We start from the raw sequence: 23142 nt of genomic DNA, 5'->3' as shown, positions 1-23142 counted from the left end.
TGATTATAGGGATTCATATTACCATCCGATGCTGCTACATTGTTTGTCACGATTATTATTATCCTTCAGTATTTATCCTGCTACCAGCCACTTTAACCTTTTACTGCAGTGGGCTAAATCAGGGTCACACAAAGTGTTTATTGGTAGTCTTCAACAAATCCACCTTGAAACAAAAGTATACACCTCACACATGGTTATGGGCTTAAATAAAGAAGATATCTGTACCATGTCAGATATGGAGTTGAAATGTATTAAATTTTGAGTTTGCATCCCAATATTACACTTTATATACATCACAAAAGTCTGAAATATAACAAAAATGTTTGATGTAGAAACACCAGATTTTCTCCAGTTAAAACAAAATAAAGTTCTATTAAATATGAAATTATGAAAAAGATGAATAACATTCCACCCATCAGGCCACTAAGTCATTTGACTGCAGGAAAGGGCTACCCCTTGTTTACATGTACATTCCCTACTTCAATCACTCCAGTACCCCTGCACATTGTAACAATGGTATTGGCACTGCACTCACCTGTATACAGCATACTTTAACTGCACTCACCTGTATACAGTATAATTTAACTGCATTCTCCTGTATACAGTATACCTTAACTGCATTCTCCTGTATAGTATACCTTAACTCCTTTCACCTGTATATAGTATACTTTAACTCCATTATATAGTATACTTTAACTGCACTTACCTGTATATAGTATACTTTAACTCCATTCACCTGTATATAGTATACTTTAACTGCACTTACCTGTATATAGTATACTTTAACTGCATTCTCCTGTTTCTTTTCTTTTTTTTCTCCTCTCGCAGTTCACGTGTTTTATTTCACATCTATATTTCTAATCTACTATTGTGCATTGTTGGGAAAGAGCTCATAAGTTAAGCATTTCACTGTGCGGTGTTATACCTGCTGTATCCTGTGCATGTGACATAAAAATTTTAAACTAAAACTGAGTGGCGACACTCACTGATAATTCAGATGCTTTCCTCAATTGTCTTAGATCAGGCTGCATGTAACTGGTTTAAAAATCACTAGATATAACTCAATGTGTATCTACTGATGGTATTAAATCAGGTTTCCTGGATATTATGAAAGGTGTCCCGCAGTGGTTGATTCTGGGTCCTGTACTTTTTGCTGTTTACATAGGCTAGGCTACTGGGGTGGCAGGTAGCCTAGTGGTTAGAGCGTTGCTGGATCGAATCCCTGAGCTGACAAGGTACAAATCTGTCGTTCTGCCCTTGAACAAGGCAGTTAACCCACTGTTCCCCGGTAGGCCGTCATTGTAAATAAGAATTTGTTCTTAACTGACTTGCCTAGTTAAATAAAAAAATTATAAAAATAACAATATCGACTTGTTTGTAAAATGTTGTAACTTGCTTGTATGCCGATGATACTGTTGTGTATGCTATTGACCCCACAGTTGACCAGGCTCTATCTGAACTTATATTACAGAAAAACTTTATTGACCTGAAATTAGTATAGAATGCAGGTAAAAACTAAGTATATGTTTTTTGCGCTCTAGAGCTCATAAAAATAACTCTGATTTAAGCATATGTACTTTGGATGATGTCCATATTGATCAAGTTCCTAGGCGACAATTTTAGTACTCATCACTGCATTCTCTATCAGAAAGTTGATTGGCTCGCTTTGACGTCACGTAGGTTGATAGATTGCTATGTTTTCATTCATAAAGCCCTTTTACAAAAAGTCTCACTGTACCAAACATCAAAATTTAGACATACGAGTTACCACACCTGGGCTCAGTGAGGTGAACTCTGGAAATTCCTTTGGTCTCTAGTCTACTGAGTTAGGTATATCACCTTTTCTTACACCTTATTTGTGGAACAATGTTGTGGTGTCTCTAGGGCAATTCAGAAAGCTGATTGAGGACCTTATTACTGATGAATATGTTTTGTTTTTTATGATCGTGTTTTTCTTTCTGCTTGCATTTTGTATTTATAGTGAACAAAAATATAACATGCAACGACTTGAAAGATTTTACTGAGTTACAGTTAATATAAGGAAATCAGTCAATTCAAATACCCTAATCTATAGATTTCACATGACTGGGCAGGGGTGTAGCAATGGGTGGGCCTGGGAGGGCATAGGCCCACCCACTTGGCAGCCAACCACTGGATAGCCAAGAATGAGTTTTTCCCCACAAAAGGGCTTTATTACAGACAGAAATACTCCTCATCCGCCCCACCTCAGACGATCCCAGTGAAAAAGCCAGATGGGGAGGTCCTGGCCTGGCGTGGTTACACGTGATCTGTGGTTGTGAGGCCGGTTGGATGTACTGCCAAATTCTCTAAAATAACATTTGAGGCAGTTTATGATAGAGAAATAAACATTACATTATCTGGAAACAGCTCTGGTAGACATTACTGCAGTCAGCATGTCAATTGCACGCTCCCTCAAAATTTGAGACATCTGTGTCATTGTGTTGTGTGACAAATCTGCACATTTTAAAGTGGCCTTTTATTGGCCGCAGCACAAAGTGCATCTGTGTAATGGTCATGCTGTTTAGCTTCTTGATAGTCCACACCTGTCAGGTGCGTGGATTATCTTGGCAAAGGAGAAATATGAACAAAGGAGTGATATAAACAAATTTGTGCACAACATTTGAGAGAAATAAGCTTTTTGTGTGTATGGAAAATGACTGGGATTTTTAATTTCAGATCATGAAACGTGACCAACACTTTACATGTTGTCTTTATATTTTTGTTCAGTGTATATTTTCTGTAATTTGTGTAATTCATGGCTTATCTGTAAAAGAGACCTTGGTCTCAGTATGACTCCCTGATAAAATAAAGGTTAAATAAAACTACCACCCACAGATTTCAAGTGTTGTGTTTACGTCATTGTAATGCTGTGACCTAACAAAGAAATCACCACAGATAAAGGGGAGAGGGCTCTTATTCTTCATTTGTTTAATGTAGGGGGGAAAAATGTGTATATATATATATATATATATATACACTAGATGACTAACAGGGGCACTGTTTTCAAGTCACAACACCTCCATCTTGGCACTCCCCCACGCAAAACCAATTTCTTTAAGCTATAGAAATGCATGTATTAATGTCTACATTTGTTTTGGCCATGTTTATTATTTTACAGACATCTTAATGCATACTTTTAAATGACATTATGTGAGCTAAACATAAAAATACAAAATAATAAAAACATTTTCCTTAAAGTATAATTTTTTTAAGTTATAATGTTACATAAAAATACTTAAATACAGGTAATTTTGTTCTTGAAACATTGAATTGTAATACTGTAGAATTCCATTCATTCCTATGGAGCAGGAGATTCCAAACTTTTTCAATTGGAGTCCCCCTTCTAGCATCCCCCTTCCAACCCCTCGCGCCTGCCCCACAGTTTGGGAACCACTGCTAAGGAGGACTGCTTCTTCTTGGGAGTGCCAATATGGCCAACCGGTGGCTTCAAAGCCTCTCATTGGCCAGTACATTGCATGTGCAATCCAAGGTTTATTGACATGTTCATGTGCTAGTTCTAGGATACTATTTTGTGAAACTGCCAGTTGAGGACTTGTGAGGGGTCTGTTTCTCAAACTAGACGCTCTAATGTACCTTTTAAAATTATAGACTTGGATTAGCTAACACAATGTGGCATTGGAACACAGGAGTGATGGTTGCTGATAATGGGCCTCTATACACATATGTAGATATTCCATAAATAATCTGCCGTTTCCAGCTACAATAGTCATTTACAACATTAACAATGTCTACACTGTATTTCTGATCAATTTGGTAATATTTTAATGGACCAAAAAATGCTTTTCTTTCATAAACAAGGACATTTCTAAGTGACCCCAAACTTTTGAACGTTAGTGTATATGTAACCGATGTGAAATGGCTAGCTAGTTAGCTGTGGTGCGCGCTAATAGCGTTTCAATCGGTGACGTCACTCGCTTTGAGACCTTGAAGTAGTGGTTCCCCTTGCTCTGCAAGGGCCGCGGCCTTTGTGGAGCGATGGGTAACGATGCTTCGTGGGTGATGTGTTGTTGATGTGTGCAGAGGGTCCCTGGTTCGCGCCTGGGGCGAGGGGACGGATGTAAAGATAAACTGTTACATATATATATAATTTATAAATCCAAAAAATGGATGTAGCAACTACAGATTACCCCTTTAAATCTATTAAAAGTGTGCAAGTCTGAGCATGTGTCTATTAGGCCTATGGATGTTTTTTTTTATCAGCATGAATTAGATTGAGCAATAAAAGCCCCACTTTTATTACATAGACTTTGATCCACACTATGCAGCTGTTGCAAGAGTGCATTTTTCACTGGCTGTCCACTGGTTTCAAAAACAATGATTGATAGGCAGCTTAAACTTCTTTAATTCAACCATTATTGGGTTCAAATAAACATTTATTTGTGAACAGCCATCCACAACAACCACATTTTGTAAGGCGCAAATAGCTAAATGAAAGAGCAGCAGTGTTTTTTTAAATGTATTTTTTATTTTTATAATTTCACCTTTATTTAACCAGGTAGGCAAGTTGAGAACAAGTTCTCATTTACAATTGCGACCTGGCCAAGATAAAGCAAAGCAGTTCGACACATACAACAACACAGAGTTACACATGGAGTAAAACAAACATACAGTCAATAATACAGTAGAAAAATAAGTCTATATACAATGTGAGCAAATGAGGTGAGATAAGGGAGGTAAAGGCAAAAAAAAGGCTGTGGTGGCGAAGAAATACAATATAGCAAGTAAAACACTGGAATGGTAGATTTGCAGTTGAAGAATGTGCAAAGTAGAAATACAAATAATGGGGTGCAAAGGAGCAAAATAAATAAATACAGTAGGGGAAGAGGTAGTTGTTTGGGCTAAATTATAGATGGGCTATGTACAGGTGCAGTAATCTGTGAGCTGCTCTGACAGCTGGTGCTTAAAGCTAGTGAGGGAGATAAGTGTTTCCAGTTTCAGAGATTTTTGTAGTTCGTTCCAGTCATTGGCAGCAGAGAACTGGAAGGAGAGGCGGCCAAGGAGGAATTGGCTTTGGGGGTGACCAGAGAGATATACCTGCTGGAGCGCGTGCTACAGGTGGGTGCTCACATCAATGCCTATGTAGATATCAATAATAAGCATCGCCATAGACTACACCACTGGTGTCATCCTTACCTCCAAGCATTTATTCAAATTGGATAATCATTGGATACCGACTGCAGTCGCACCGTTTGAAGACATAGTTTACAAAAGCCTATTCCTACTCTTTTCCCGCGAACCAGCAAACACATTTGGTGTGTCATCATAGTGGTCTCTGACTTGTGGTCAGACTTGCTCAGGTGCAGTGGTGTAAAGTACTTAAGTAAAAAATACTACTAAAGTCATTTTTTGGTGTATCTCTACTTTACTTTACTCTTTATATTTTTGACAACCTTTACTTTTACTTCGTTACATTCCTTAAGAAAATAATGTACTTTTTACTCCTTACATTTTCCCTGACACCCAAAAGTACTCGTTACATTTTGAATGTTAAGCAGGACAGGAAAATTGTTCACGCTCTTCTACTGCCTCTGATCTGGCTGACTCACTAAACACAAATGCTTCGTTTGTAAATTGTGTTGAACTGTGCCCCTGGCTATCCGTACATTTTTAAAACAAGAAAATCGTGTTGTCTGGTTTGCTTAATATAAGACATTTGAAATCATTTATTCTTTACTTTTGATACTTAAGCACATTTAAAACCAACTACTTTTAGACTTTTATTCAAGTAATATTTTACTGGGGGACTTTTTTTAAAGGTATCTCAAGTATGAAAATTGGGTACATTTTCTACCACTGCTCAGGTGGAACAAATTAAAATTTGCTTATTTTTTCAATGCTGATTTGAATTTCATTGAAAAAACAGGGAAGTGTCAAATATATTCTTTTGACAAATATCCTTTCCGAATTTAAAAGTCATCCTCGAAGTAAATATCTAGTTTTTCAAAAGTATCTGTAATCTGATTACAATATTTCTACTGGTAATGTAACGAATTACAGTTATAGTTTTTTGTAATCCCTTACATGTAATCCCCCAACCCTGGTAGTTATACACATCCCACGTTCAACTAGTTAGCAAATCGAACATTTTGGAGTTTCCTAGATCCGACTTGAACCTGAATGTGGCACATATAAATCATTGAAAACAACCCGATTAGCGTGCATATAATTAGCTATTCTAGCCCAATGAGGACATTTACAGTAGGCAGTAGTTAGCTAGCATGTGCAGTATAGATACATAAATTACAAATACATTTTTTATGATAAAAACGTGAAATTGGCAGCAGACCATAATATTACAATGTCAATTACCTTATAAAGGCATGATCTGTGCTTTTACACTTTAGATTGATGATAATTTTGTTCAGGTGTAGTTTATGAGGGGTAAATATGAGGAACATTGATTCAAATAAGTTATTATTATTATTGGAGGAAGAAGGCTAGTCCGAAATTGACAATCACCCAAAGACAACTGACACTACAAAGAATCAGTCACAGATGCACAAGTTTCATTAGACCACCAACTCTCCACAAAGGTGGTGGCTACATTTTTTATTTATTTTTATGTTTGGCAAACATTTAATCATCTGTCAAATGCTAGGTTATAGACCATAGAAATACAGTTTTTATATATTTTTTATCTTATCTTCACAGGACATCGCACCTTGGCGCCGAACTGACACTTTTAAACATGGCAGTTTGAGCATGCGCTGTGGAGCTTTGTTACTAGCTAGCTACTGTAAAAATGGCGTTAAGCAAAACCTTTGGGCAGAAACCGATTAAATTTCAGTTAGAGCAAGATGGAGACTTTTACATGGTTGGATCAGAGGTATGTATGAGCTGTATGATAACGGGAATATTTAGCTGGCAACACAGCGTACTGGCAGCCAGCATTTTGGCCATCATCAGCCTGTGCCATTGCATTGTTGTGTCTGTTCTGAAAGCTAACGTTAGCAGCTAGCTAGCTAGCTAGAGCTCAAACTAGCTAACATCCCGCTTTGCAGAATGAACAATGTCTAGCTAACTAACGTTAGTTCTCTACCACGGTCAATATTGCATGCAGTTAGTGTAGCCTATGAGAATGCTGTGTATTGTAGTAGAAAGCACAAAATCAACTGAGCGCACCATTGACCCATTCAATGGACAAACTCCTTTCTATCAAGCTAACGTTGGGTATTGTTGTGACCGTCTGGAGTTGTGCGCTGGGTGGTTCTCTCCCAACATTGTTCATTTAACAACTCCAAACAGCTACTCTCTGCCCATATTATAGTCAAACACTATTGGAGATATGAATCATAGGCAGAAACAAGATCTAGCTAACTAAAGTAGACAACTGTATACATAGCAACTAACAAGCCTACTCAACTCCACGATGTACAATCGTAAATCGTTGAGTTTCGTCGGCTAACTAGCTAATTTACGTGCTCAGTTACTACTTGGCTACATGACGTGTAAGGGCTTCGGGTTGTTTCTGGACTGTCTGAGCCCTATACTCTACTAGTAATCACAGAATAGCTGACTCTCTTCCTTGCTCTCAGGTTGGAAACTACCTGCGTATGTTCAGGGGCTCCCTGTATAAAAGGTACCCATCACTCTCGAGGAGGTTAGCCTCAGTAGAGGAGAGGAAGAAAATTGTAGCATCATCGCACGGTGAGTGATACGCTCTTGTCAGAAATAGCTATTTTATTGTTATTCGCACAGACGGCAAGTAACGTTAGCATATTTTTTTTGTCACTTTTCACAAACAGGTGTAGACTAACTGCTCACTTATTTGTCATTTTTTAACAATGCAGAGATAGAAATAGTGACACGAGGAATAATTACACGGTAAATAACAATAACGAGTAAAAATAACATGGCTATATACAGGGAGTACCAGTACCGAGTCGATGTGCAGGGGTAGTAGGTCATTTATGTTGCTATGTACATCTAGGTAGGGGTAAAGTGTGTATTAACACAACACATGGTTACATAACTTTTAGCCACAAGTGTGACTCTCCTGAAGGCCTCCGAATGTGAAGAGATTTTCGAGGGGAACGATGAGAAGTACAAAGCTGTTTCCATCAGCACAGAACCACCGGCCTACCTCAGGTGATGCCTCCTTGTTATCTGCATTTACATATTTTACATTTTAGTCATTTAGCAGACACTCTTATCCAGAGCAACTGACACTAGTGAGTGGATACATTTTCATACTTTACATACTGGTCCCCCATTGGAATAGAATCCACAACCCTGGTGTTGCAAGTACCATGCTCTACCAACTGAGCTGGACGGGATGAATTTTTGTATTTATTTAACCATTATTTAACTAGGCAAGTCAGTTAAGAACAACATATTTACAATGATGGCCTAGGTACAGTGGGTTGTTGTTCAGAGGCAGAATGACAGATTTTTACCTTGTCAGCTCGGGGATTTGATCTAGCAACCTACTGGCCCAACGCTTTAACCACTAGGCTACCTGCCACCCCAATTGCATAAGAGTCCTGCATAACATCTAGTGCATGACAATATTGACTACCAAATCTTGGGAGTATGTATGCAAAATGTGCCTTTTCAAGCTATCTACAGGCACCTTGGCGTGTGAACAAACCGAAATGGGTTTCATTGGTCACAGTATTGCATTTTCAAAAGTCCCTACTTCTCTGTCCATCTCAGGGAGCAGAAGGGGAAGAGGAACAGCCAGTGGGTTCCCACGCTGCCCAACAGCTCCCACCACCTGGACGCTGTTCCCTGCTCCACCACCATCAACCGCAACCGCATGGGCCGCGACAAGAAGAGGACCTTCCCCCTGTGGTGAGGAAAGCCCACCCACATTGGCCAGTGTTTGTGGATGTATTCATTTAAATACAGCCACAAATAAACCTTGATTGCTTGTGTGCCATTTATATAGGCGTGCCCTTTATTTTTTATAATCTTTATGTTTTTCACATTTTAAAATCACATATACACACTTTACAAAAATACAGTCCAACTTTCATATCAATAAATTTGAGTTCATAATTATGTAACATCATTTAAAGATGTGTCCATTTCTTCTTTTTAGTTCTGTTTTGATTTGTTTAAAAAATAGTTAGAACAAAAGTTGTTTTATAGTCTTAATGCATCTTGTCTTCCAAATTGAGAAACATTGCTGTATTTTTCAGGCCAGGCTAGGCTGACTCTTGTGGAACTGTCTTTCTACTCTTTTTCTCATTGACCACTGCAATGTACTTTCTACATTTCCCTTGTGAAAATAAGCCTTCAGGAAAGTCCCGATATGTCCACACGAGATGATGAATCTCAGATCTGCTTGCTCAACGGCTCTCATCTGTGAATGGATGACTGCATAGCCGTGATCATTATGGGGAACCTTCAGAGTGTGGGAAAATGTAAGGGATGGTTCAGTCGCACTCTATATCAACCTCCTGCTCTCAAGCTATTTGGGGTTCAGGAGATGCAGTCTGAGACAGAGGTCATCCAGGGTCACTGGGACTCCTCTGGTTTTTACATTCCGTAGAGTTGCTCATTCATCATCAGCTGCTTTTCTGATGGTCTTCCAGAAAGCAACCACTATCTCCTGTCCTGACATGACCGTCTATGAAAACATCCCTCCCTCTCTCCCCTTTCCCACAGCCCACTTGTCTAGATCACACAAGCATTTCATTGTGTGACTGGAACTTATCAAAACACATCTGTTTATACAGGGGCGCTTTTTGCTGACCTTGAAAGATGGAGGCTTTTAAGTGCCGTTGCCATGTTTTCAACAGGCAGGGTCTCTGACCGTAGTTCTTGTTTTCATGTCGGAATTGCAAGGCAGCCATCTTTGTTTAGTTGCTGTTTGCGTTTGTAACTATGGTTTAGATAATAAATAGAGAAGTACATACTCAATTATGTTAGGGTGTTGTTTATCTGATGGTAGAAAAGTTCCTTTTGTAATAGGACATCCTTAACTTGTGAAATGTAGGCCTGAATAACAAAATTATTTGAACAAACAAAGAGTGATGCAAACTAGGTGAATAAACAGTGATGACTTTTCACCTTGTATAGCTTAAGTTGCTAAGGCAACAGGGTGGGATAATAAACAACACTTGTTTACTTCGGAGGTTTACCACTTCTGTGGGTTTTGAATCATTTTAAAAAGAATGTAGACCTAGTATCACTTTCCCAGCTAGGTTGTCAACAGTTGACACAGTCTCAAAGGCCTATACAATGCTAGAAATCACATCTTTTTTTTTTTCAAGACCTTGAAAACACAACGTAAGCATATCTGGCTCAAAGCATTGCTCCTTTTGGTGTGGTTTTGGTGAGACCCATCTTGTGGCTTCTCTCTCCTTTCTCTGGCACAGATGTGATCTGTTGAACAGTGCATGTTGTGCACGCTGCACTCTGAATGTTAGTGTTTATGGACATCTAGACTGGTAAATACCCTACAAATCAGTAGAGCAGACAGATCCCTGAACCTTTCACAGTCCACCCAATTTGTCAGGACAATCGAATTTGCCATTGTTGAATTAAGCAATAAGGCACGAGGGTGTAAATGACCAATATACCACGGCTAAGGGCTGTTCTTACGCATGACGCAAAGCGGCGGGCCTGGACACAGCTGTGGTATATTGGCCATGTACCACAAACCTCTGAGGTGCCTTATTAATATTATAATCTGGTTACCAACGTAATTAGAGCAGTAAAAATACATGTTTTGTCATACTCGTGGTATACGGTCTGATATACCACGGCTGTCAGCCAAACAGAATTCAGGGCTTGAACCACCCAGTTTATAATTTTATTAGGATCCACATTTGCAGAAGTAATGAAGTCTGCTAATATTCCTGGGGTCCAACACAGAACTTAAAAGATTTCACTAGAATGCGTCCCTGGCCAATTCTTTGTGTGGAGCCAACTCTTCTATTTTTGTCATGCCATACATATGGTTAGCATGACAAATGAACAAACACAGAAAGGAGTTGGCTAATGTTCAAACAGACTAGACCACCAGGCGAGTAGAATGCTGACAGAGAGACAAAGAATTCCCATGTGATAAGCATCAATTCATCATTCCCAATGGTGTATCAAATATGGCCACCGGTGTACAATGACGTTGATTGGATTCATCTTTTGCTAGCAATGACCTGCTGGAAGTGAGTAAAAGCTAAATTAGCGGTAGATTTTAGAGCCTGCTATTCACGATAAATGTCTTTAATGGGGTCTCCAATGACTGTGGAATGCCAACAAATGTCGTACTATCGTTTCGTAGATTGTAGTTTAATCTAACACCTTTTCTTCTTCCCTCTGCAAAGCTTTGACGACCACGACCCGGCGGTGATCCACGAGAACGCGTCTCAGGCCGAGGTGCTGGTTCCCATCCGTCTGGACATGGAGATTGATGGGCAGAAGCTCAGAGATGCGTTCACCTGGAACATGAACGGTACTGCTCCACTCTCCATCCGCCGGGAGGAGGACCGCTTTAGAGCAACAAAGTCTAGTTACGGCTGTTATTCTGAAAACAACCTAAAAGGCTGTAGAATCGTTGCCTGTGACAGAACCGGCCTCAAAAGAAAGCAACACTTTGCTTTATCTTGGCCAGGTCGCAGTTGCAAATGAGAACTTGTTCTCAACTAGCCTACCTGGTTAAATAAAGATAAAATAAAATAAAAACACTGAATGCATCTCATTAATCTAAAGTGGCTTACGATAGAAATGGGAGAAAGACGTTAATGAGAGAAGCGTTACTTGACATACAGACTAGATCTATGAGAGAATCTAGTACGTACTGGTATTCAAGAAAGAGAAGAAGTTCCTGAGAATAGATTAAAAGGGAAACATGTAGCTCTCGTAGTCAATAAATTGTATATTGACAACGAAATGATCCGAGACACAAAGGCTATTCTAAAAATTACACCGTTCTCAGAGGAGTCGAATAATGGAACATCAAATACTAGCCATGGTAGGGATTGTAATAATTTTAAAGAATTGATAGAAAAGCAATTACAATTAAGTAATTGTTAAATAAACTACAACTACACTATACCATTCAAGATGGGGAATGTAGTAAAATAATTATTGAACTTTCTATTTATAGTATTTTATAAATGGATAAGACGAATTGGAACACAAGTACTCAACATGGTGGAGATAAGCATAGCAAACAAAATACATAAGACACAGTATGTGTGGATGGAAGGTGTGGTTTTTGTGTTTGGAAAAGTGTGGCATTAAGTGAGTAAGAAAGGAAACGGTTGTGTATCCCAGAACCAATGTATGTCTGTGAGCAGGGGTTGCGAGAGAGAACTTTAAATTATGTGCAGATGAGGGATTTACATTTTTAAATAAATTATACATCAAAGTTATTTATTTTCCTATCATGATGGAACGGTCCCCAAGCCTATACCCTAGACACCCACCTGAGCGACCCATCACTAAAGAGAAGTCTATCTGTTTTATGGGCTTACTGTAAGTTGCCTATATGCAGCCAAAACAGAAAGAGGAATGTGGACAGAGACATAATAGAGGTAGCACAGCCCCCTCAAGATTTTGAGTCTGCCTGGCAGGGTTGGTCCTACAAAGCCAGAGCCCCCTGATGGACGAGCATAATATACAAGGAAATTCTCAAAGCTGCTAATGAGAACCTTGATGACCTTGTCCCTAGCCAGTGGGTATTCCACCCAGGTAGTGGCAGTGCTGGCAACTCTAGCTGCAGTAACCCATGGGGAGGGGGACACACTCGGACAATCAGAGAGGGAGCAAATTATTGTGGCCCTGGCGGTACAAGGTCAATCAAAAGGAGATGCTTGGGAAAATGGTCACTACAGGCGGGGGTGTGTGTGTGTGTCAGGTGAAGGGGGTGTATCTGATGTCCATCACCTAGGACTTGACATTGGTTAATCAAATCTCCCCATTCTTGCCAATTTTGCCCAATCTTGCTTGCATGCTTTCTCAAACAGCTGTAACTGTATATGCATTTGTAAATCAAGTCCTTTCTTGAGTTGGGCTCTGGGATGTAACAACTGTTGAGCATCTGAGCTTATGGTTGACTGTGGGGGAAAGGGGTTGAGTGTGTGTGTGTGTGTGTGTGTGTGTGTGTGTGTGTGTATCCCACATCTGTTGCTACGGGGTAAGGATTTTAGTGACAATATAGGATGAATCACAATAATTGTTTGCTAAAATAATTGCTTGACAAAAATGTAATGCAATGGTTATAGGTAACAATACTTTGCGTGAACTGTCGATATTATTACGCATATTAATTGTTAATGATGGAAAATAAGATATGCAAGATTTTTGAATATATATATAACCTACTGTTCAAAAGTTTGGGGTCACTTAGAAATGTCCTTGTTTTTTAAAGAAAAGTACATTTTATCCATTAAATGGAATATCTATATAGGCGTACAGAGGCCTATTATCAGCAACCATCACTCCTGTGTTCCAATGGCACATTGTGTTAGCTAATCCAAGTTCATCATTTTAAAAGGCTAATTGATCATTAGAAAACCCATTTGCAATTATGTTAGCACAGCTGAAAACTGTTGTGCTAATTAAAGAAGCAATAAAACTAGACTAGTTGAGTATCTGGAGCATCAGCATTTGTGCATTCGATTACAAGCTCAAAATGGCCAGAAATAAATAATTTTATTCTGAAACTCGTCAGTCTATTCTTGTTCTGAGAAATTAAGGCTATTCCATGTGAGAAATTGCCAAGAAACGGAGGATCTCGTACAACGCTGTGTACTACTCCCTTCACAGAACAGCGCAAACTGGCTCTAACCAGAATAGAAAGAGTAGTGGGAGGCCACGGTGCACAACTGAGCAAGAGGACAAGTACATTAGTGTCTAATTTGAGAAACAGATGCCTCACAAGTCCACAACTGGCAGCTTCATTAAATAGTACCCGCAAAACACCAGTCTCAACATCAACAGTGAAGAGGTGACTCCGGGATGCTGTCCTTCTATGCAGAGTTGCAAAGAAAAAGCCATATCTCGTACTGGCCAATAAAAAGATTAAGATGGGCAAAAGAACAGACACTGGACAGAGGAACTCTGCCTAGAACACCAGCATCCCTGAGTCGCCTCTTCGCTGTTGACGTTGAGACAGTAACATTGATGGAAGCTGAAATATTAAAGCTGGGGCTTCCTTCCTATCCTTGTGAACCCTTTGTTTTATGTACACTGATCTGAAGATGCATGAACATACACATAGGAAGCCTCTTCATAGAGTATTGAGATTCACACCTGCACTCTCCAAATGTAGATAAGGAAGCCTCTTTAGACTATTGAGACTCACCCCTTCATTCTTCCACCTTCCTCTCCCGCTCCTCCAGAGAAGCTGATGACCCCGGAGATGTTTGCAGAGATCCTGTGTGACGACCTGGACCTGAACCCACTGGCCTTCGTCCCGGCCATTGCCTCAGCCATTCGCCAGCAGATAGAGTCCTACCCCACAGACAGCATCCTGGACGAGCAGACTGACCAGAGGGTCATCATCAAGGTGGGTACACACACACAAGGGACTTTATAAAATCAGTTGTATATTTTTTTGCCTGATTTCTGTTTTTTTCTCTCCAGATTTTCACTCTCAAAATCACTCAAGTTTGTTTTAGTCCACAACAGTGCTTAAACCACTTCACAATACCAATTTTGATGTCTAGGAAAAATATGATATAGTTTACATTTTGGGTTTAGTTACCCTTTAATGCCAGTGCCACCAGCCAGAGACCGTTGTTTGGTTAGCAGTGTTTCTGTAGCGTTCATGTAATTGCAGAGTTTGGGAAAACAAATCTGCACTGGATTTATGCAAATAATCATGATATCACTCTTCGAGCCCGAACAATGGAATAAAAAAATATTTAAAAAAATTCACCGATTTTAGGGAAGCAAAAGTCACGATTAGTGACTATCTGCCGTTTAAAAAATAAATTTAAAAAATGAAAGAGGTGGAGAAAAGCATAAAACATTTTTTACACATTGTGCTCCAAAGGATTAACAGATACTCTGATTTCTTAACTAAATATTTTAATTACAATTTATTTTAGAACATTTTATTTGTGGTTTACAGGATATCCACCTCTAAATACGGTAGTGAAACATGTTTAGTTTACCTTCTTAGGTACAACTTAAAGATGTGCATCTATGGCAGTGGATAAGAAGTATGCAAAAGTGTTTGTGCTAAACCACCACAAGGGGTGGCAGGATGAATTAATTTAAATTTGTCTCCAAAGTCAATCTGAAACTGCACTGTTCACAAATAAGCATTGAAATGCAGTAACATGCCGTTCGTAACTAGGTGTCAGCATTTGTCTTGAGTAGATTTACTAGTGTTTACAACAGTCAAAAGTAACACACTTTATGGCAACCTAGCAGTGAGAGTACGTTAGCTCAAGCTAGCTGTTCATTATGACAGTGTTTCCTTACAGAAACCATATGCACATTACACCGTAATTCAATACAAAAGCTATTGGCTATAGAGTTAAACTGCAAATGTCATGCACTGATGACTGAAAACGTTTATGCAGGCAAATGCTTGCCGTACTGGTTTTACTCCCGCATTCTAATTTAGCTAGCTCACTAATGTTAGCTACTTATCTCATCATGAATGCAAGCACATGGCCTGAATGATAGCTCTGCACCAACTGTCTTGCTTTTTGCAGATTTGTGAAAACGAACTAAATAATCACACCAGCTAACGTAATAGGCCCGTAATAGGCCCAGTAACAGTGTTCTTTTTGTATCAAGGACGATTGTTCACTTTGGCACCAGTCCAGTGTTAGCACATAAGGGAGATAGCACATAGCAACCATTTCGAATCCCACCGTACCTTCTCCGCTATGCAATCTGGTTTCAGAGCTGGTCATGGGTCCACCTCAGCCACACTCAAGATCCTAAACGATATCATAAACGCCATCGATAAGAGACATTACGGTGCAGCCGTATTCATCGACCTGGCCAAGGCTTTCGACTCTGTCAATCACTACATTCTTATTGGCAGACTCGGTTTCAGCCTTGGTTTCTCAAATGATTGCCTCGCCTGGTTCACCAACTACTTCTCCGATAGAGTTCTCAGCTCACTGGTCACCATAGCAGCACCCACCCGTAGCACGCGCTCCAGCAGGTATATCTCACTGGTCTCCCCCAAAGCCAATTCCTCCTTTGGCCGCCATTCCTTCCAGTTCTATGCTGCTAATGACTGGAACGAACTGCAATAATCACTGAAGCTGGAGACTCATATCTCCCTCACTAGCTTTAAGCACCTGCTGTCTGAGCAGCTCACAGATCACTGCATCTGTAAATAGCCCTTCCAACTACCTCATCCCCATACTGTATTTATTTATCTTGCTCCTTGGCACCCCAGTATCTCTACTTACACATCTACCATTCCAGTGTTTAATTGCTATATTGTAATTACTTTGCCACCATGGCCTATTTATTGCCTTACCTCCCTTATCTTACATCATTTGCACTCACTGTATATAGACTTTTCTTTTTTTCTACTGTATGTTTGTTTATTCCATGTGTAACTCTGTTGTTCTATGTGTCGAACTGCTGTGCTTTATCTTGGCCAGGTTGCAGTTGTAAATGAGAACTTGTTCTCAACTAGCCTACCTAGTTAAATAAAGGTAAAATAAAAAGTCGCACAGGTTGCTAGCTAGCTAAGCTAACTACCTTGCTGGCTAGGTAGTTCCTCCACAGAGGGACTCTGGAACTCTGTCAGTCACCATCGTGTTCTTGGTCACCTTCTTGACCAAGGCCCTTCCTCCCCAATTGCTCAGTTTGGCTGGACAGCCAGCTCTAGGAGGAGTCTTGGTGGTTCCAAACTTATTCAATTTAAGAATGATGGAGGCCACTGTGTTCTTGGGGACCATCAGTGCTGCAGACATTTTTGGTACCCTTCCTCAGATCTGTGCCTCGTCACGATCCTGTCTCGGAGATCTACAGACAATTCCTTTGACCTCGTGTGTTGTTTTTTGCTCTGACATGCACTGTCAACGGTGGGACCTTTTTATATAGACAGGTGTGTACCTTTCCAAATCATGAATGTGTACATTTCAACAACAACAAAAAAGGTTTTTGCTTTGTCATTATGGAGTATTATGTGTAGATTGAGGGGGAAAATGTATTTAATCCATTTTAGAATAAGGCTGTAATGTAAAAAGTCAAGGGGTCTGAATACTTTCCAAATGCACTGTAGGCGCTTCAAAGAGCTGTCAGTCAAGGCATACATTTCTGTCAAAATAAGCTCCCCGCCCACTCAGCCTCTTTTCAAACTTCCTGGTAGCCATGAGAAATAACGAGAAATAACTGTTCAGGACCTTTAACTAAGCGAATATGATGAGGACAGGGCTGCTTGCTTGGTGAAGTGTACTTTTGATTATTTACTTATTCAAATATGCTGTCTGTGGCATGCTACTCACCGTCAAACCACCATGTCTACTCTCTTTCACGTTGTGACCTAGGACTGAATGATGTTCAATGAGCAGCTTGTTGAGTGCCCTCTTCAGGCAACCTTTGAAATATAAAAATGTTTAACACAAATGAGCAGACGTATTTGTTTGTCCTATGTATATAATATCAACACTTTTATCTGTGGAATAAAGGCCTATATAAATATTTATGCGGAAGGCTAATATCGGCCGTTAATCGATTTACCAGTCGGGCTCTAATCATTCTGCAAGGTAGGCATAGGCTGCTTTGTAGTGAAAAAAATGATTGACAAGGTTTTTGGGAAAGCCTTTCCATCTACCTGCAAACGGTTATCATTAGCATTATCGCTAACGGCTGCACAGGATGATAACCAGACATACGAGCGCCACAAAACACACACAGATGGGCATTCCTGTGCCCTTTCAGAAAGTTACAGGAAAATACAAATATCTTATTCATTTTGTTCATGTCTTATGATTAACTTTGGCAAATGTAATGACTTTTGTAAGTTTACTATTTAGTTCAAACATTTTTGAATGTTCCGTTTTAATGTCTGAATTTCCTTGATTCCGTCTGCGTTTTCCGCAACGTGGATTTTATAGGGACACACACACACTTCACTGCTGCAAAGGTCAAAGACCATCTCAGTAGTAGATTCCAGTGTCTGCATCTGGCCCACGTGCCGCCAGTTTGAGACCCCTCTTTGTCACATCACTCGGATACAATACTGTATCTCTTAAACTGTTTTGTTTTTTTGTGTGTGTGTGTGCGCCTCAGCTGAATATCCACGTGGGAAACATCTCCTTGGTGGACCAGTTTGAGTGGGACATGTCGGAGAGGGAGAACTCTCCGGAGACTTTTGCCCTCAAGCTGTGCTCCGAGCTGGGCCTGGGAGGAGAGTTTGTCACCACCATCGCCTACAGCATCCGTGGCCAGCTCAGCTGGCACCAGAGGACGTACGCCTTCAGGTAACACACACACACAGAACACCCTCCCAGACAAGAACCTTCACACACTCATGCTCGTTCAGACATATTAATGTCCTATGCGTTGCCTGGAGTACTGATGGAATTGAAAGTTGAAGTGGTAGAAATACCTGTCCATTCTGCTTGCAGTGTCTTTGTCGCAACACCCACACACATTTTTCAGCCCAAACACAGCATTCCCCAGAGTCTCATTCTGTCCTGTAGAATACATGTCTTAAATACTCAAGATGTGTGGTTGCCTGCATCATGGAACGTTGCTGGAATAAGGCCAGAACGCATTTAGTTCACCTAATGTTACTATGTTCTGTATTATTTTAAGATGAACTGTATCTCACAGTGACATGGACTGGGGTCAGGTTAAGGTGTTTGTGTGTGGAGGGTTTAACAGTTGGCTGCTTACCTGTGACTCAAAGTGGATTTAGATTTCAAACACATAGACTGCTGCGTCCTGTTTACATCACTGAGTACACAAACACACACACACACATCCATTATTTACAAGCACGAGTACCATGTGTTTTCCCACCAAAACAAAAACCTTGCTACCCCCTCATCTGTTCAAGTAGTACTCTCCAGCCATTTGAACCCTGAAACAGTTCCTTTTAGCGTGTAATGGCATTCGTTTTACAAATTGAAATATCTTAACGTTGTATAGGTTTTCCCCCTGCCAGTGACAGACATACAGACCTTTTGTTTGTGTATGTGCTCCTCCCCCACTCTGCCTTGCATGGTTTGTCTTATCCCATCAGCTTGGCTCAGTTCATTTGGGACTTTTGGATCATTTGGGACCTGCTTATCAATCAGTGTTGGGCTCAATTCCATTTCACTAATGGTGATTTCATGAAATGGAAAAAGCACATTTAACAAATTGAGAAATGGCAGATTTTTTATTGGTATTAGTAAACTATTTACATTCAATTGGTTTTGAGCCCAACCCTGATGCCAATGCTTTTCGAGTCATTTCAAGCCATTGATTGTGTGTAAATGGGAAATGAGGAGTTTAGCTAACATCGTCATCATCATGGCTTTTTTTGTTTTGCATTGCAAATTAATTCTCTTTTCTACTCTCTCCCCCCACTTGTCTGTCCCTTATAGGTCTGATTTCAGGTCAATATGCTTTTGAATTACTTGAACTACCCCCCCTCTTCCCCCAAGCTTAACCCTCTACCACCCACCCACGTTCTCTTGACACGGTCTGCCCTGGGAAGCTGAGTACATTTACACTTTATATCTCTTTCTCTCTCTCGTCTGTTTCCTTAACTTTGCAGGACACGCCCCCCCCAAAGTATGGAAACTCTATTAACTGTTTATGAAGAGTAAAACCTATGAAGTTGTTTGAGGTATTCTTTTTCTGCCAAGTCAGGGAAAACTGTAGTTATCACTGTTGGTTTGTCTACAAACTGCAGTCCGCACATAGAATGGAAAGGATAGTCAAGTACTGTGTGGCTTATTGTCACTACATAGGGAGAGGTTCAGAAATCCAGGAAGTATCTGACAAAACGGTTCCACTGGTGCCTTCCTATCTATTGTCCTAGTTCTTAATTTGTCAAACTGAAATGTAATGTGTTATTTTGGAATCCCTTTTACCAGGTGGAATAATAATGTTTTGTAGGCATTTTGACTAGAGGTACGTAAAATGCTGTAGTGGTCCGAGCAGCTTTTGATTGATGGCTGCTTTATGACTGTTTCAATGCTTTGGTTAAGTGTGCTTTACTTTTCTACTTTTACATGGCATCTTGGGTGTGAAAAAAATACATGGTAGAAATAAGTTCCAATAAGTCACATTTTTGTCTCTTTGTATGAAGGGTATGTCTATTCCTCATCAAAATGGGACTAACCCACAAGAGCGACAAAGTTTTTTTTAAACTTTTTTTTTTCTCCCCAAGATGCCTCTTATTTGCGCTTCCACTTCTTCAACACACCATGACTGCAGCATGTCCCATCCTGGGCGCTCTCTTCCTCGTTTGTGTCTTTGATTTCCTGTCGCTCTGATGTCATTTCCTGCAGTGAGAATCCCCTGCCTACGGTGGAAATCGCCATCCGCAACACAGGTGACGCTGACACATGGTGCCCCCTGCTGGAGACCCTGACAGACGCAGAGATGGAGAAGAAGATCAGGGACCAGGACAGGAACACCAGGTAATAGAGAGAGACGGCCTGCCATTCAAAACCTGACAGGAATGCCGGCTAATAGAGAGAGAGATGGCCTGCCATTCAAAACCTGGGATCTTTCTCAATTCATCTTTCCTTTCGATTCCTCGCATCCTCTACTTGCCTACTTCTCAAAACCCATTGGAGAAGAAGGTTCAAGGGGGGAGACCTTGGACCTTCTACGGTTGAGAAGGTGGGGAGATGGGAGGACTCACAGAAAGACATTGACATAGAGCCTTCCTCTACGACTAGCGCCCTCTCCTCGTCTCTGTCCACTGCTGTAGAAGGGCTTAAAGGAATCCTACGCTCAAGTTTCCTTTTTTGTTCATTAGTCCAAATAATTGTGTATGTCATCAATGAGGTTTTCAAGATAGAACACGCATCATCATGAGTTTTTGCTCTGTACTGTTCTATAACTTGAAAACTTGACTGCTGACATGCACCATTTTTGGGGGGATTGTATTAATGAACAAAATACTAAAATATGTTTTTTGTGTGTAGTATTCCTTTTAATGGACGAAGGAGCATTGTAGTGGAACTTATTAGAACCCACCCTGTCCTCTAGGAAGAGATCATTAAAGAAAGTGGGCTGCCCAAACATTAGAGAGACAGACCAGTAAACTGGAAGGTTGAGGAAGAGACCACGAGATGGTTTTGCCTCAAAATCAGACACATTGCTTTTGGTCTGCACCAGTCAGACCATTTGAAAACTGATCTGGGCAAAACCAGTTTCTAATTTGGAATAGGGCATCTGGTCAGCGGTATGACAGCCCCTGTCCTACGTCATCAGATTCCTCATTTAAGAATCTTCTCTATTCATCCACCCGATCTGCCATCGGCCACATAATAACCTATTCCATGTCTTTTCCTTTCAGACGAATGAGACGACTTGCCAACACTGCCCCTGCCTGGTAGAGAGAAGCAGCAGTAAGCTACTACACAGCCTCTGGTCAACAAACGGTCAACTCCAATAGGCCCTCTGAGAGACACACACAAACTCAACAATAGACATTCCACTGGTCCCTTCTTACAGCCCTCATAATGTTAACTAACTCTATGCTTGGCTGTCATGTCCTCTGGACACTGATCCAGGACCATTGTCACATACCTAACTCCATTAATTACAAGAATTACATTTGATCCAGGAACAGAGACTTTTGTTGAAGGAGCCTTATCCATTTCTATTGCCGAATCCCAATCCAAGCCCCTGTAGTGGTTCAAGCCGCTACTCATCTCTGATGAGACGAGGTGGTAAATGAAAGGTGCCATGGGTAGAGTGTATGGATCCGTATGAAATGTAGCTTTTGTTGTTTCTACGGACTCACCATCTAAGTGAGCTCAAACTGTAATACTGCTTTGGTGCACTCGTATCCCTCTTGATGGACGATGCGGATGGACGACTGACTGTCCGTTTTAATAGAAACTGTTACACTCGAGCAGACTCAACTCTTGCAAATAATGTAAACTTATGTATTGTGCTTTCTTTTTGTAAAGGTGCTGATACTTTTAGTCAACGTTTTTGTTTTGTTTCCTTTTTTAATAAAATGCCATAGAGACTTCATTACACATGTCTAGTTTGTTGCTCTACAATCGTCAACAGTGGGCTATTATTCATTGTCACTGTGAGGTACTTAAAGTAGATTTGCTTCAGTCTGTGTGGCTTTACGGCCAGCGAGTCGATTCTGTTTCTCTTCAGTTCGCTCAAGCTCTTCCTTGTGACCTAATCTCCCATACTGAAGTGCTGAATCTGCATGGTTTCTTGGTTAAACATACTTTTAACTCTGGTTCAGTTTAATCAGCTTAAATGGGGACTAATCTCTACACTCACACTTTTCACATTTGAGATATTGTGTTCTCAGGGTAAGATTTTCCAGTGTGACCCTTTGAAATTCAAGATGGCATATCTTTTATATGGTCCAGCAGTTGGAGATTGTTCACATGAAACTGAAAAGATTAATGAAAAACCACAATCCTTTGGCAACCGATCCCATTTCTTTCATTGGTGGCAGTGTTGGCACTGATGAATGAGCGGTAAGGGCTGTTTCAGAGATTTGGACGTTCCTGTGTGCCATTCACCACATTGTAAGTTTCATGCTAAACTACAGGAAATCACACTAGTATGCACTTGACATGCCTCCTAGGGCATTGTAAATGCATTTGAGTATCTCTCCAGATTAATTTTACATAAATGTGGAGAAAAAATACTTTACTAGCTGTGTTTGTTAAAGAATAGACCAGCTGGTAACACAACATTAAAGCTAATGGGTATAATGCATTGTGGTTATAATGCATTGTAATACCTGTCATAAACATGTATGACCCCCTTTCAATGTCTTGTACTGACTAAAGAGGTGCCATTTTGAAACAGTATTGCTACATAATATAAGCCTTATGACATAAATGCTCATACTGTACATGCTTATAACATCTAATAACGCATTATACCTGTCCACTTTCTTCATTAGCGACAAACCGGTATGTGAATTAATATGAATAACGAAGACGCATCTTTCTGTAACTGGCATTAAAAGCCTCGTAACACGGCCAAAAAACATTTCTGCTCAGAGTA

The 23142-nt window shown here is 40.3% G+C and overlaps 1 protein-coding gene across 2 annotated transcripts; it reads left to right on the top strand.

Annotated features, from left to right (window-relative positions):
• Nucleotides 1–6736: 6736 nt before the first annotated feature.
• On the top strand, nt 6737–22010 carry LOC112080608 (SWI/SNF-related matrix-associated actin-dependent regulator of chromatin subfamily B member 1-A). 2 transcript variants are annotated; one of them, XM_024146431.2, is made up of 9 exons: nt 6737–6868; nt 7578–7689; nt 8022–8130; nt 8698–8835; nt 11319–11446; nt 14340–14506; nt 18214–18404; nt 20430–20561; nt 21449–22010. In XM_024146431.2, exons 1-9 carry the CDS (start codon nt 6785–6787, stop codon nt 21486–21488), a joined length of 1101 nt encoding a protein of 366 aa, XP_024002199.1. In that variant the 5' UTR covers nt 6737–6784; the 3' UTR covers nt 21489–22010. The 2 variants fall into 2 exon arrangements, with proteins under 2 accessions (XP_024002199.1, XP_070298740.1); XM_070442639.1 differs by lacking the exons at nt 20430–20561; nt 21449–22010 and adding an exon at nt 19518–19639.
• Nucleotides 22011–23142: the final 1132 nt, after the last annotated feature.

The sequence above is a fragment of the Salvelinus sp. IW2-2015 genome, unplaced genomic scaffold (assembly GCF_002910315.2).
Source record: "Salvelinus sp. IW2-2015 unplaced genomic scaffold, ASM291031v2 Un_scaffold16393, whole genome shotgun sequence".
NCBI lineage: Eukaryota > Metazoa > Chordata > Actinopteri > Salmoniformes > Salmonidae > Salvelinus > Salvelinus sp. IW2-2015.
Note: the sequence above shows the minus strand (reverse complement) of the source record. Positions and strands in the feature narration are given on the sequence as shown.

Excerpts from the sequence above, each read along its gene's own strand:
- LOC112080608 (XM_024146431.2), top strand. The coding sequence starts at position 6,785 with ATGGCGTTAAGCAAAACCTTTGGGCAGAAACCGATTAAATTTCAGTTA. Across the intron at positions 7,690-8,021 it reads AATTGTAGCATCATCGCACG|CCACAAGTGTGACTCTCCTG; the intron begins GTGAGTGATACG and ends CATAACTTTTAG. Across the intron at positions 8,836-11,318 it reads AAGAGGACCTTCCCCCTGTG|CTTTGACGACCACGACCCGG; the intron begins GTGAGGAAAGCC and ends CCCTCTGCAAAG.